The sequence below is a fragment of the Babylonia areolata genome, chromosome 22 (assembly GCF_041734735.1).
Source record: "Babylonia areolata isolate BAREFJ2019XMU chromosome 22, ASM4173473v1, whole genome shotgun sequence".
Taxonomy (NCBI): Eukaryota; Metazoa; Mollusca; class Gastropoda; order Neogastropoda; family Buccinidae; genus Babylonia; species Babylonia areolata.
Genome location: NC_134897.1, coordinates 36897632 through 36912631, shown reverse-complemented (window position 1 = coordinate 36912631; position 15000 = coordinate 36897632). Strand labels below are relative to the sequence as shown.

Below are 15000 nucleotides of genomic sequence, written 5' to 3'. Positions count from 1 at the left end.
AGAGGGAGGGAGGGAGAGGGAGGGAGGGGCAGTAACGCCCCCCAATGCCAACGCCCAGAGGGGAATTGCCCATCGCTGCAGCTCGATTTTGAGGCCACGTTCTTGCTCTTTGATGAAGAACATGTGAAATTACCGATGAGAGAAAGGCAACGGGTCGGTTGCCGAAAAGTAAAATAGAAGACACAGAGGGGGAAGACACACACACACACACACACACACACACACACACACACACACACACACACACACACACACACCACCACCACCACCACCACCACCACCACCACCACCCCCACCACCTCCACCACCACCACCACCACCACCACCAGCAGCAGCAGCAGCAGCAGAAAATATCGAAAACCAAGCAAACAAATGTTGCATGATGGCATGAGGTCGGGAAGGTTAGGGTGGAGGCCGGGGAGGGGGGGGGGCGAAGGGGGGGGGGTTAGGCTGCTGAAGATACAGCTGACTCACTCGACATATCAGCAACAAGTGGGGTGTTGGCCTAGTAGAGGTAATACGCCCACCTTGCAAGCGAGAGGATCTGAGTGGACTTGTTCGATTCCCACAGTCGCCTGTATTTTCTCCTACCCTTCACTCAGACCTTGAGTGATGGTCTGGACGCTCGTCATTCGGATGAGACGATAAACCGATATCCTGTGTGCGGCATGCGCCCAGCGCACGTCAAAGAACAATAACCCACGGCAACAACGGGCGCAATAGCCGAATGGTTAAAGCGTGGGAATTTCAATCTGAGGGTCCCGGGTTCGAATCTCGGTGACGGCGCCTGGTGGGTAAAGGTTAGAGAATTTTCCGATCCCCCAGGACAACATGTGTGCAGACCTGCTAGTGCCTGGACCCCCTTCGTTTGTGTACGCACGCAGAAGATCAAATACGCACGTTAAAGATCATGTAATCCATGCCAGCGTTCGGTGGGATATGGACACAGCATGCCGTTAGTGGGCTCTGCCCAGGTAGGCAGCCTGTTGTGCAAATGACCTCGTGTTTGCAAAGCGCTTAGAAGTTTGGTCTCCGACCGAAGATATGCGCTAGTATCCACATCAATCAATCAAATACACACCCACACCCACACACACACTCTCTCTCTCTCTCTCTCTCTCTCTGTCACACACACACACACACACACACACACACACACACACACACACACACACACACACACATACATACACACACACACAGAGTGAACAAACAATATAAAGGCAAAGTGTACAAAAAAACAACAAGAAGAAAAAAAACGAACATTTATTCATCTTCAGTTACTACAGAAAAAAACCTCGCTGGACTGTTCTTTCCTCCTGAACGGCATTACGGAAATAAAGCGAAACGCTACAATATAGTTTCACACCAGTCATTCACACACATGCATAACTCTAAAACTGAAGAAACTGAAGACAAGAAAGAGGCTATCTTGTGAAGAGGTGGGTTTTAAGGCCAGACCTGAAAGAGCTGAGTGCGGAGACCTGATGAAACAAAAGAATAAGTTCATTCCAAATGCAAGGTCCAGAGACAGAGAAAGAGCGGCGTCCAACCGTGGAGTGTTTGAATCTGGGCATGCGTAAACATAGTGGACCCGAAGCCGAGATGGAGTATAGAGGTGAAGGCAGCCACAAAGATAGAAAGGGGCAGATCTGTGAATACATTTATAACATAGAGTGCTGATCTTATACTTTATTCTGTGTGAGACAGGGAGCCAGTGGAGATGTTGCAAAAGAGGAGTGATGTGCTCAGATCTTTTCTTTCTGAGGACGTGTCGGGCAGCAGAGTTTTGTATGCGCTGAAGGGACTGAATGGATGAAGCAGACAAACCAGACAATACAGAGTTACAGTAGTCAAGGCGAGAGATACTGAGAGAAACGACAAATCTAGATGTTGCGTAGGTGGACAGATATTTCCGAATGGAACTGATGCGTCGCAATTGACAGTAGCAGGATTGACATGTCTGACTGATAAATTTTTGCATGGACAGCGTGTTGTCAAGGACAACGCCGAGGTTCCTGACTGAGCTGGAAAGAGGGATGGATGTACTGCCAAGTTTGATTTTGTTCAGTTGTTATGGAAGAGACTGTCAGTTAGTGTAGTTCTGCAACTATCGTTCAAACTAAGCCACAACTAATAATAATAATCATAATTATAACAATAATAATAATAATAATAATAATAATAATAATTGTTATTATTGTCATTATTATTATTTTTGGTGGGTGGGTGGGGGGGGGGGGCGGCTGTTATGGGAATAAAGCGAAACGCTACAATAAAGTAAGACTACTATGAAATGCATTTCCCTGAGACTTTCATGTTAGTTTAGTCCTACAACTGTCAGTCCAACTAATGATGACAATAATAACAATGATGAAGATGACGAAGAAGATGATGATGATGATGATGATAATAATAATTATTATTATTATATTATTATTATTATTATTATTTAGCTACTGAATCACTTTATTTCCACAAGAGTGGATACTTGTATTCAAACATTGGACGAAAAAGAGGACGAAGACAATAAAGAAAAAGACGACAAAAAAGACAACACCAACAACAAAGGATTAATAAACAAACAAAACAAACACAAGATTGAGCGATGGATAAGAAGAAAGAAATTAGATACAAGAGAGTTAGGCAGGCGACAAAAGAGCATCAAATAGAAAATACAGAAGTAGTCAGATTAAAAAAAAAACGTAATGATATCATATACTTTTAAAATAATTAATAATATCCTATAGCTTTAGAATTATAATTACAACTTCATGGCCAGTAAAAGGAGAAGTGAAAATTACGACACGTGCGTGAATCACATCCGAGACGACCTACTCTCTGACGGGCGCAATCGCCGAGTGGTTAAAGCGTTGGACTTTCAATCTGAGGGTCCCGGGTTCGAATCTCGGTAACGGCGCCTGGTGGGTAAAGGGTGGAGATTTTTCCGATCTCCCAGGTCAACATATGTGCAGACCTGCTAGTGCCTGAACCCCCTTCGTGTGTATACGCAAGCAGAAGATCAAATACGCACGTTAAAGATCCTGTAATCCATGTCAGCGTTTGGTGGGTTATGGAAACAAGAACATACCCAGCATGCACACTCCCGAAAACGGAGTATGGCTGCCTACATGGCGGAGTAAAAACGGTCATACACGTAAAAGTCCACTCGTGTACATACGAGTGAACGTGGGAGTTGCAACCCACGAACGCAGAAGAAGAAGAAGAAGACCTACTTTCTGGTCAGGTGCTCCGCCCACACAGGCTACACACCCAACTTGACTAGATTGTCAAAAACTCGGAATGTCAAGCACCAAGGGCATGAAACATCGAACCTTTTTCGCCTTGGAGTTCAATTCTTCATACCGCCGGGTGCTGTATGGTGTATAGCACATAAAAAAATAACATTGCTTTTAAACAATTTGTATTCAAAGAACATAGCATAAGCACACAAACCAGGGGAAGGGCATCTAGACATGGCTTATCTGAGCCCTACCCAATAAGGAACAATCAAGCAGAAGACTTGTGCTGGCAAGTTAAAGGAATCAAAGTTAATATAATCACATTGGCAGGTACGAGGGAAAATAATACATGAAGGGACACAACATTACAAAGATAGAGTGTTAAAACAGCAGGAAACAGTATGTGATGTGACGGGCGCAATAGCCGAGTGGTTAAAGCGTTGGACTGTCAATCTGAGGGTCCCGGGTTCGAATCACGGTGACGGCGCCTGGTGGGTAAAGGGTGGCGATTTTTACGATCTCCCAGGTCAACATATGTGCAGACCTGCCAGTGCCTGAACCCCCTTCGTGTGTATATGCAAGCAGAAGATCAAATACGCACGTTAAAGATCCTGTAATCCATGTCAGCGTTCGGTGGGTTATGGAAACAAGAACATACCCAGCATGCACACCCCCGAAAACGGAGTATGGCTGCCTACATGGCGGGGTAAAAACGGTCATACACGTAAAAGCCCTTTCGTGTGCATACGAGTGAACGCAGAAGAAGAAGAAGAAGTATGTGATGTGAAAGAACGAGAGAGAGAGGGGGAGTAGTGGTGGCAATTTGCTCCCAGGAAAAACAACAACAACAACAACAACAAAAGACCCAAAAAACCTGCTTTACAATATTCAATTGCAGAAGGTCTAGCGCTCGATCGCAGGATTGTCATAAGAGAATTCAGAATCGCCCATAGTTCAAACTAAATTCGTGTACAACTCTGAAAATGTTGACCATTTTCGTCTAAACTCAGTTGTGTGTGCAGCTCTGAGACACAGCAGAACTGTAAACTTCTGAGTTCAAGTGGGAGAGTGGGAGCCGTTTGGAGACGATTGTTCATATTGTATTGTATTATTCTTTTTATCACGACAGATTTCTCTGTGTGAAATTCGGGCTGCTCTCCCCAGGGAGAGCGCGTCGCTGCACTATAGCGCCACCCTTTTTTTTATTTTTTTTTCCTGCGTGCAGTTTTATTTGTTTTCCTATCGGAGTGTTTTTTCTACATAATTTTGCCAGGAACAACCCTTTTGTTGCCGTGGGTTCTTTTACGTGCGCTAAGTACATGCTGCACACGGGACCTCGGTTTATCGTCTCATCCGAATGACTAAATATAGTCAAATATAGCGAGAGCAGTGGAGGAAAAAAGTGATAAGCTGCTTCATTGGGGTCACCACAAGCACACTCCAGGTCATTCAGTCGATGTCTTTTGTTTATGTCTGAGTTAAGGTTTCTCATGCCGAGTCTCAGTCTGCAGTGGATGATTTGCTGCGTTCGTTTTTCCGTAATAAATGTGAGCAGGAACTACTGGATCCAAAGAAGAGAGACAAATGTTTAAACTGACTAACAGAAGTACTGGTTTGAATATATCCGGGTAGTTCGTTCCATAGTCTGGTTGCTGAGGGAAAGAAGGAAGCAGCATACGTCTCAGTTTTATATCGGGGAACGTTATGTTCTAGAACTTTACGTCTGTGATAGGGAATTTGAGCAGATACTAGTGGTGGGAGTAGGGCTTTTTTAAGTAGTTAACAAACTTGTGATGAAATATCAGTTTGTGTCTTTTTCTTAAGGGACATAATCCCGACTCTTTGAAAAGTTTTTGTGCATTCCACAAACCGCTCCAGTGATGAATCGTATAGCTTCTAAGTGAAGCTTTTCCAAACTGTTAGTTAGTTTCTTGTTACAACTATCCCACACTATGTCTGCGTGGTCGTATACAGGTAAAACGAAATATCTATACATTGTTTCAGGAGATTTTCGATTCAGTTTGAATTTATAAGACCTCAGACAACTAACAAGAGGGTTAGCCTTGTTTGTAATAATTTAAACATACTCGTCCCATTTGCAATTGTTTTGAATTGTTACGCTCAAGTCTTTATAATGTGGAACATCGTCTAGCGTATTATGCCCAAATGTGTACACTGGCATTGGATTATGATCACAGGTCATATTAAGTAGTTCAGTTTTTTGCTCGTTAAAATCAACTTTCCTTACTTTAGCCCAATCATTTATCTTTTTAAAATCTAAATTTAGTATTTCACCGCGTAACTGATCATATCTCAGGGCTAAAGACATGCTAGTGTCGTCAGCAAAAAGCTAAAAAGCTGAAACAATTATTATTAGTGACAATATCGATAATATATAATAAGAATAGAAGGGGTCCAAGGACACAGACTTGTAAAACACCAGCCGTTATTGTTCTTATACTAGATTATTCTCCTTTAATCACAACGTTCTCTGTGCGATTTGACAAATAAGTATTTAATCAGATAAGTAATTTACCTCGTTCGTTCTTTAAAGTCTTTTCACTGTAAGTGATAATAGACGGTGGTAGTGAAATAATTTAACTCGTATTCCTATAGATTCGAGTTTTGCCAATAGCCTTCGCACACGCGGTCAAATGCCTTGAGTATATCAAAACAGATAGCTTGGGTTCTTATGCCTTCATCGAAAGCTTTACATAAATCTTTTTTTTAATTTAAAAGCTTATTAACCGTTGAGACTCCCGGGATAAAAATCAGACTGTATTGAGGTGAGAATATAATTGTCTGTTAGGAAGGAGAGCACATGTTTATGTATACATCTTTCAGGAACTTTGCCAAGACATCTAATTAAAGAAATGTGGCGGTGGTTGTTACATAATTCTCTTGGGTCTTTTTTATGTATTGGGACAACGTGTGCATGTTTCCACTTCGTGGGGAATTATCCCTCCTGAAGTGATTGATTAAACAGCTTAGTTAAGCTTGGTTAGTGGGTCATCAATGGCATCAACTGCAAAGATAAACGGTTGTGGATTAAATCAGGATCAGATGCTTTTCTTTATCAGTGATATCTATTACGCTTTGAACTTTATGTGGCGAGAGCAAAATTGAACTTTCATTTTCAAATAGAGGTAGTGCTGGGAGCAAATCGTCCGTAGAATCCAATGTCGATTGTTGAACAAAAAACTCACTGAATATAATATCTGCTCTCTCTCTCTCTCTCTCTCTCTCTCTCTCTCTCTCTCTCTCTCTCTCTCTCTCTCTCTCTCTCTCTTCCCCCTCTCTTTCCCGCCCTCTTTCGCTCTCTCTCCCCCTCATACTTATTCATCACTCTCTCACTCCTCACTATTGCGCCTTCGCGGTTTCATTTCATCACCGTGTGTTTTTCTCTTTTCACAAACTGTATCAGTGTAGAGCAGAATGAAACACGTATCATGTAACAGAAATCGACAAAAAGAAAAAAGGGGGACGAGATGGAAACACTCGTAAACTGAAAATTACATTTCCTCCGTCAACAATCCAGTGGATATGAGTATCTTCAAAGACCTATGTGCAGGTTTTTTTCTTCTTCTCGTTTACAGGTTAAAAGCATTCACTGCATGAAAAATGCAGCCAGACAGACAAGCAACAGCAAGGGCACATAAACACCACAAACGCTGGCACGAGAGGTCTTCTTCGCCCCGATCCTAGTGAACACCCGAGGGGATCGCTTCTCCAGGCCTGGGGCGCTCATCTCCACAATCACCTCGCTTCCATTGGGCGGGGCGTGGAACACAAAGGGAGAGTAATCGATCCACGCTGTGACGTTACGCCCCTTGCCGTAGAAAGCCTCACCACCGGCAGCAGTGCTGGGTGAAACGGCCGAAGACGACGACGACGAGGACAGTGGGATCAAATCCCAGGTGGCAAACCCGTAGAAGAGAGTGAGGGGAGCGGCGGGCTCACGTCCGTCGTCCGAGGATCCGGAGGGCTGCCACGCCCTGACCTCGAACGTCCCGTAGGCAGGGTGCTCGTAGAGGCCCACGTAGGCAGAGACGCTGTGGGCGAGGGTGGCGTTGACGTCATAGGGGGGCCATGTCTTGCTGGTGACGTTGTGCCAGGGGGCGGGGAAGGAGCAGAGGGTGGAGGTGTTGAGCCAGGGGGAGGGCACCTGTAGGGCCCGGTCCATCAGGTAGGCGTGCAGGGTTCCGCGCGTCCTGTAGGACGTGTCCCCTCCCGACATGACGGTGAAGACCCCCAGCCTCTGGGAAGGCATCAGGGTCAGCAGGCTGCGGTAGCCGAAGGACGACCCCCCATGGCCCACGATCGGGTAGCCTGGAGAGTGAAAAATTTTGTTTGAACCAATGTATGTACCCTCTCTTGCTGGTGTTTTTCATTTAGTTCTCTCTCTCTCTCTCTCTCTCTCTCTCTCTCTCTCTCTCTCTCTCTCTCAAGGCCTGACAAAGCACGCTGGGTTACGCTGCTGGTCAGGCATCTGCTTGGCAGATGTGGTGTAGCGTATATGGATTTGTCCGAAGGCAGTGACGCCTCCTTGAGCTACTGATACTGATACTGCAGCTGGCTGCTGGTCTCAAGAATGACATTCGGAATCAGCATACCTGTAGCACACTAAACTCACACGTATCTCTGCTGACAATTTCACTTCATTGGTGGTTAAGTACGCGCCTGCTACGTCACCCTCTCCTTCTCTCTCTGTCTCTGTCTCTCTCTCTTCTTTAGTAAGTCTGTGTGTTTAACTCTCTCCATACGAACGGCGAAAGAGACGACGTTAACAGCGTTTCATCCCAATTACCATCATCAAAATATTGCAAGCGGAACGCTCTCATACTGAAGAGGTGAATGTTGACAAAGAATACCACAATTCTGACCACGGAAGCTAAAGGTTGGGTCATTCAGACACCCACTGGACATCCGAGGGGTCTGTGTAGAGGAGAAGAGAGGACTGGCCGTACTGAATGAGTTAAAGCATTCAGGTTGCGATCAACCCTGATGTTTTAAAAGACTTAACTTTGTTTTCTTCATGACACGACCGCGAATAACTTGTTTCTATCACATGCTCAAGCGTTTGCTTGACCAGAGTCAATGGTCTTTACCTGAATGAACTATCTGTATCCGTATCCCGTCTTTAGTTTTGCTATACTTTGTCAGACGTTGAAGATGAGGGGACGCAAATCAGCTATTCGAAAACAGCTGAAATATAAAGGATGGACATGTTAGCTTGGGTTATTGTGGTGGTGGACATTACCTGTTTTGTATCATTTATAGTACAGGAGGAGGAGGAGATCTTCGTGTGAACAGAAACAATCGTCAGTGGAAGATATCTCTTCCCTGTGTCTGTCAACGTTGGCGATGTGCTCATGTCATCTGGATTTCGTACCGGTGTGGTATTTGGTTTATTCAAAATGGTAATATACTTTGTGTTCTGAAATAGTTGGTAAATATTCCCGGAGCTAAGTCTGGCTTCTATACAGTGCAAATTATCTTCAATTGCGATCTTCAGTACAAAAAGCTTAAAGCTTAAACTGTGCTCACACGCTTCACTTCACTTCATTAGGAGACGGCTGATAAACCATACATTATCATTTATATCAAATAACGTATTCGTAACTGATGCAAATGAAGAAACAAAACAAATGAATAAACAATAAAAGTAGAACAATGCCACTATTAATATAAACACGAAGCCAAACCTATAGCCACCACAGGTATTGGCTGTGGAAAGAGAAACACGAAAAAGGGAAGGTACACCAAGATAATCATATCCAAACGAACGATTTCACCTCTGTAGTACCCATTGCGAAAAAGGAAGATACACCAAGATAATGATACCCAAACGAATCACTTACCTCTGTGGTACTCATTGCGAAAAAGGAATGTATGCCAAGATAAACATATCAGAACGAACCATTTACCTCTGTAGCACACATTGCGAAAAAGGGAAGCTTCACTTAGATAACAATATCCAAACGAACCATCTTACCTCTGTAGTACCCACTGCGAAAAAGGGATTGAATGCCAAGATAAACCTATCGAAACGAACTATCTTACATCTGTAGTACCCATTCCGAAAAAAGGGAAGGATCACCAAAATGACGATATCCAAACGAACCATCTCACCCCTGTAGTACCCATTGCGAAAAAGGAAGGTACACCAAGATAATAATACCCAAACGAACCATTTACCTCTGTGGTACCCATTACGGAAAAGGAAGAGATGCCAAGATTAACATATCCAGATGAACCAATTACCTCTGTAGTACCCATTGCGAAAAGAGGGAAGGTATGCCAAGATAATCGTATCCAAACGAACCATTTACCTCTGTGGTACCCATTACGGAAAAGGAAGAGATGCCAAGATAAACATATTCAGATGAACCATTTACCTCTGTAGTACCCATTGCGAAAAAGGGAAAGGTTCACTAACAATATCCAAACGAACCATCTCACCTCTGTAGTACCCATTGCAAAAAAGGGAAGGTATGCCAAGATAATCATATCCAAACGAACCATTTACCTCTGTGGTACCCATTACGGAAAAGGAAGAGATGCCAAGATAAACATATCCAGATGAACCAATTACCTCTGTAGTACCCATTGCGAAAAGGGAAGGTACACCAAGAGAACAATTATCCAAACGAACTATCTTACCTCTGTAGTACCGATTGCTAAAAAGGAAAGGTACACCAAGATAATAATGTCCAAACGAACAATTTACCTCTGTAGTACCCACTGCGAAAAAGGGAAGGATCACCAAGATAAACATATCCAAACGAGCTATCTTACCTCTGTAGTACGCATTGCGCAAAAGGGAAGGTAACCAAGATAATAATATCCCAACGAACCATTTACCTCTGTAGTACCCACTGCGAAAAAGGGAAGGTACACCAAGATAATAATATCCAAACGAACCATTTACCTCTGTAGTACCCATTGCGAAAAAAAGGGAAGGATCACCATGGTAATAATATCCAAACGAACCATTTACCTCTGTAGTACACATTGCGAAAAGGGAAGGTACACCAAGATAATCATATCCAAACGAACCATCTCACCTCTGTAGTACCCACTGCGAAAAAGAGAAGGAATGCCAAGATAATCATATCCAAACGAACCATTTACCTCTGCAGTACCCATTGCGAAAAAGGGAAGGTTCACAAAGATAACCATATCCAGACGAACCATCTCACCCATTGCGAAAAGGGAAGGTACACCAAGATAAACATATCCGAACGAATCATTTACCTCTGTAGTACCCATTGCAAAAAAGGGAAGGATCACCAAGATAAACATATCCAAACGAGCTATCTTACCTCTGTAGTACGCATTGCGAAAAAAGGGAAGGATCACCATGGTAATAATATCCAAACGAACCATTTACCTCTGTAGTAACAACTGTGAAAAAGGGAAGGTCCACAAAGATAACAATATCGAAGCAAACCATCTCACCTCTGTAGTACCCATTGCGAAACCCCAGGCCATACACGTCGTAGGTGAAGGTGACTGGCACATCGGGTTGTCGGAATTTGGACAGCGGGGACTTGTCCATGGCGGTGCGCGGTTTGTACAGCTGCTCCATGGTGCTCTCCGTCATGACCCTCTTCCCCGCCTCTGGCCCTTGACCTTTGGACAGGTGAAAGTTCATCCACCTGGCCATGTCGTCTGCGGTGGACACCACCGACCCTGACCCCGCCAGCTCTGACCATTGGCTGGACAGAGAGAAAAAAATTATCTTTTTTTTTTATTCAGAAGTTTGTTAAACTGTGTGTGTGTGTGTGTGTGTGTGTGTCTTACGAAAGAGAAACACGAAAAAGGGAACGTACACCAAGATAATCATATCCAAACTGAACCACTGTAAACGAATTTTCATATGGCGTCGGATAGATGGATAAACACGGACGCCAACACACACATATTTGCAAAGGTGTCACACACACACACACACACACACACACACGAACACGAACACACACACACACACACATACACAAACAAGCAACATCCCTCCCACACCCTAAGCTACATCCCCCCCAAGCCCCTCCCACCCCCATACCACCTCCTCGCCCCCCCCCCCCCCCCCCCCCCCCCCCCCCACACACACACATACTCACAAAGGCAAATGCGGCGAGACAGGCTTCAGGTCTCCGAAGTACAAGCGGTAAGCCCGTGCAACGCCAGTGCTGCTGCTGCTGCTGCTGCTGCTGCTGCTGCCTGTGACGTCTCTGACAAAGGTGGACCTGTTCATCCCCAGCGGTTCGTACAGATGACGCCGGACCAGGTCCTCCCAGCCTGCACCGCCGATGACTTCCGTCATGCGCGTAGCCAGACCGTACATGAGGTTGCTGTAGATGTAGACGTTCCGGAAGGCGTAGGGCGTTTGGAGATACTTCAGTCGACTGGAAAACAATTGGATGATTTTTGTTGTTGTTGTTGTTGTTGATGCTGTTTTTGTTTTGTTTTCTCAATATTCCGCAGCAGTCGTAATAACTTATCATCAGTTTGACTTGATCTGATGATCGGTGATAATTTGTCACACACTGTAAGGGGGTTTTTTTGGGGGGAGAGGGAGGGGGTGGTATTTTTTTCCGTTTTTTTTCTCCTTTTTTTCCCCCTTTTTTCCCTTGTTTTTTGTTGTTGTTTTCTGTTGTTTTGTTTTTTTGGTTTTTACCAACTAGCACCATTCCCCCTTTCACTTCACAATTTGTGAGACATACACCCCGAAAGTGTCTGTGGATGTAAACTGGCCGGATCGGTGTATGAAAATACGACTGTTTTTGAAATTAAATAGTTGTTACCAAGTGAAGGAGGCTTCTGCTTGAGTTGACAACATTACACACACACACACACACACACACACACACACACAGATTGTAGGGAGTGGGGGGTATATATGTGTGTGTCTCTCTCTTTCTTCCTCTCTGTCTCTCTCTCTCTGGGTGTAAGTGTGTGAATATTTATTGCTGTTGGCATATCCTGTGTGTGTGTGTGTGTGTGTGTTGGTGTATTAGTGAGTATTCGTATGTGTGTGTGTGTGTGTGTGTGTGTGTTTGCTGTATAAGTGTGTGTGTGTGCGTCTGTGCGCGCGCGCGCGCGTGAGTGTGTGTGTGTGTGTGTGTGTGTGTGTGTGTGTGTAGCCAGGAAAATACTAACTCTTTCAAGTTGGCTCTCGTCACGTTGTTGTTGAACCGAAGCCTGTTGTCGGACGGGATGGCCACTTTGTGAGACAGCAAATCCTCCACCGTGGCCTCCTTGGTGCGCACATCGTCAACGAACTGAAGGTCCTCGCCCAGCACCTCCCGTACCTTGGTGGATAAGTTGTATCTGGATGGCCGAATATTAATGCGCAATATAATGCGGTAGTAGATATTGAACTAACACTCCTGCTGAAAAAAACAAAACACAAACAAAACCAAACAAACGACACAACTCATCAGAGAAACCCCCTCTCTCCCCCTCCCCCCTCCGAATACTAGATGAAACAAAAAAATAATCTTTTATATTCCTGCCTGGAGGATATTCTGGGAATCGATTTCTGCTGTATGCAATTCATAGTTTACTGCCAGTCAATTCGTAACTGAATAATCAATGAATGATTTCGATACATAATATAGCGCCTGCTCACACACACACACACACACACACACACACACACACACACACACACACACACACACACACACACACACACACACATACGCGCGCGCGCGCACAGATACACAAAGAGACTCACAGACATTGACGGACACACACACACACACACACACACACACACACACACACGCTAGCGCGGGCACGCACGCACGCACCTACATACATCCACACACAAACACTCCCCCCTCTGGTCCACACTGAGACACGGGATAATGATGATGATGTTGTCTACACTGAGACACGGGATGATGATGATGATGTTGTCCACACTGAGACACGGGATGATGATGATGATGCTGATGTTGTCCACACTGAGACACGGGATGATGATGATGATGTTGTTGTCCACACTGAGACACGGGATGATGATGATGTTGTTGTCCACACTGAGACACGGGATGATGATGATGATGTTGTTGTCCACACTGAGACACGGGATGATGATGATGTTGTTGTCCACACTGAGACACGGGATGATGATGATGATGATGATGATGATGATGATGTTGTCCACACTGAGACACGGGATGATGATGATGTTGTTGTCCACACTGAGACACGGGATGATGATGATGTTGTTGTCCACACTGAGACACGGGATGATGATGATGATGTTGTCCACACTGAGACACGGGATGATGATGATGATGATGATGGTGTTGTTGTCCACACTGAGACACGGGATGATGATGATGATGATGATGTTGTTGTCCACACTGAGACACAGGATGATGATGATGTTGTTGTCGACACTGAGACACGGGATGATGATGATGATGTTGTCCACACTGAGACACGGGATGATGATGATGATGTTGTTGTCCACACTGAGACACGGGATGATGATGATGTTGTTGTTGTCCACACTGAGACACGGGATGATGATGATGTTGTTGTCCACACTGAGACACGGGATGATGATGATGTTGTCCACACTGAGACACGGGATGATGATGATGTTGTTGTCCACACTGAGACACGGGATGATGATGATGTTGTTGTCCACACTGAGACACGGGATGATGATGATGTTGTTGTCGACACTGAGACACGGGATGATGATGTTGTTGTCCACACTGAGACACGGGATGATGATGATGATGATGATGTTGTTGTCCACACTGAGACACGGGATGATGATGATGATGATGTTGTCCACACTGAGACACGGGATGATGATGATGTTGTCCACACTGAGACACGGGATGATGATGATGTTGTTGTCCACACTGAGACACGGGATGATGATGATGTTGTTGTCCACACTGAGACACGGGATGATGATGATGTTGTTGTCCACACTGAGACACGGGATGATGATGATGTTGTTGTCCACACTGAGACACGGGATGATGATGATGTTGTCCACACTGAGACACGGGATGATGATGATGTTGTTGTCCACACTGAGACACGGGATGATGATGATGTTGTCCACACTGAGACACGGGATGATGATGATGTTGTTGTCCACACTGAGACACGGGATGATGATTATGTTGTCCACACTGAGACACGGGATGATGATGATGTTGTCCACACTGAGACACGGGATGATGATGATGATGTCCACACTGAGACACGGGATGATGATGATGTTGTCCACACTGAGACACGGGATGATGATGATGTTGTCCACACTGAGACACGGGATGATGATGATGATGTCCACACTGAGACACGGGATGATGATGATGTTGTCCACACTGAGACACGGGATGATGATGATGTTGTCCACACTGAGACACGGGATGATGATGATGATGTTGCGTACCCCCCCAGCGACAACAACAACAACAAAATCGTGCCCAGCAAGTTGAAATCAATCAATCAATCAATCAATTAATCAATCAACCAACTCTGACCTCCCGTCCTCCTCCATGACCTTGAGAAGCAAGGTGGACGTGAACGCCTTGGTGAGGGAGGCGATGTTGAACCGGGTGGACGACGTCACCGCCTCGGCGCCGCCTCGACTTCCGCCGCCGCCGCCGCCGCCGCCGATGGCCGTGACTCCGAAACCACGCGACAGCAGCACTTGGCCATCCTTCACCACCGTCACGGCCAGGGCTGGGTTGGAACTGCTCCGGCACTCTTG

General features: G+C 45.1%; 1 protein-coding gene across 1 annotated transcript in view; it reads right to left on the bottom strand.

Moving 5' to 3' along the window:
- Nucleotides 1-6571: 6571 nt before the first annotated feature.
- Nucleotides 6572-15000, bottom strand: part of LOC143297148 (uncharacterized) — an 11209-nt gene continuing 2780 nt past the window's right edge. The window contains exons 2-6 of the mRNA XM_076609328.1: nucleotides 14771-15000; nucleotides 12405-12575; nucleotides 11366-11650; nucleotides 10704-10963; nucleotides 6572-7571 (exon numbers count right to left, since the gene is read on the bottom strand). The exon at nucleotides 14771-15000 is cut by the window's right edge and continues 153 nt beyond it. Coding sequence (XP_076465443.1) covers nucleotides 6850-7571; nucleotides 10704-10963; nucleotides 11366-11650; nucleotides 12405-12575; nucleotides 14771-15000 — 1668 coding nt within the window. The 3' untranslated portion in view covers nucleotides 6572-6849. The remainder of the gene's footprint in view (nucleotides 7572-10703; nucleotides 10964-11365; nucleotides 11651-12404; nucleotides 12576-14770) is intronic.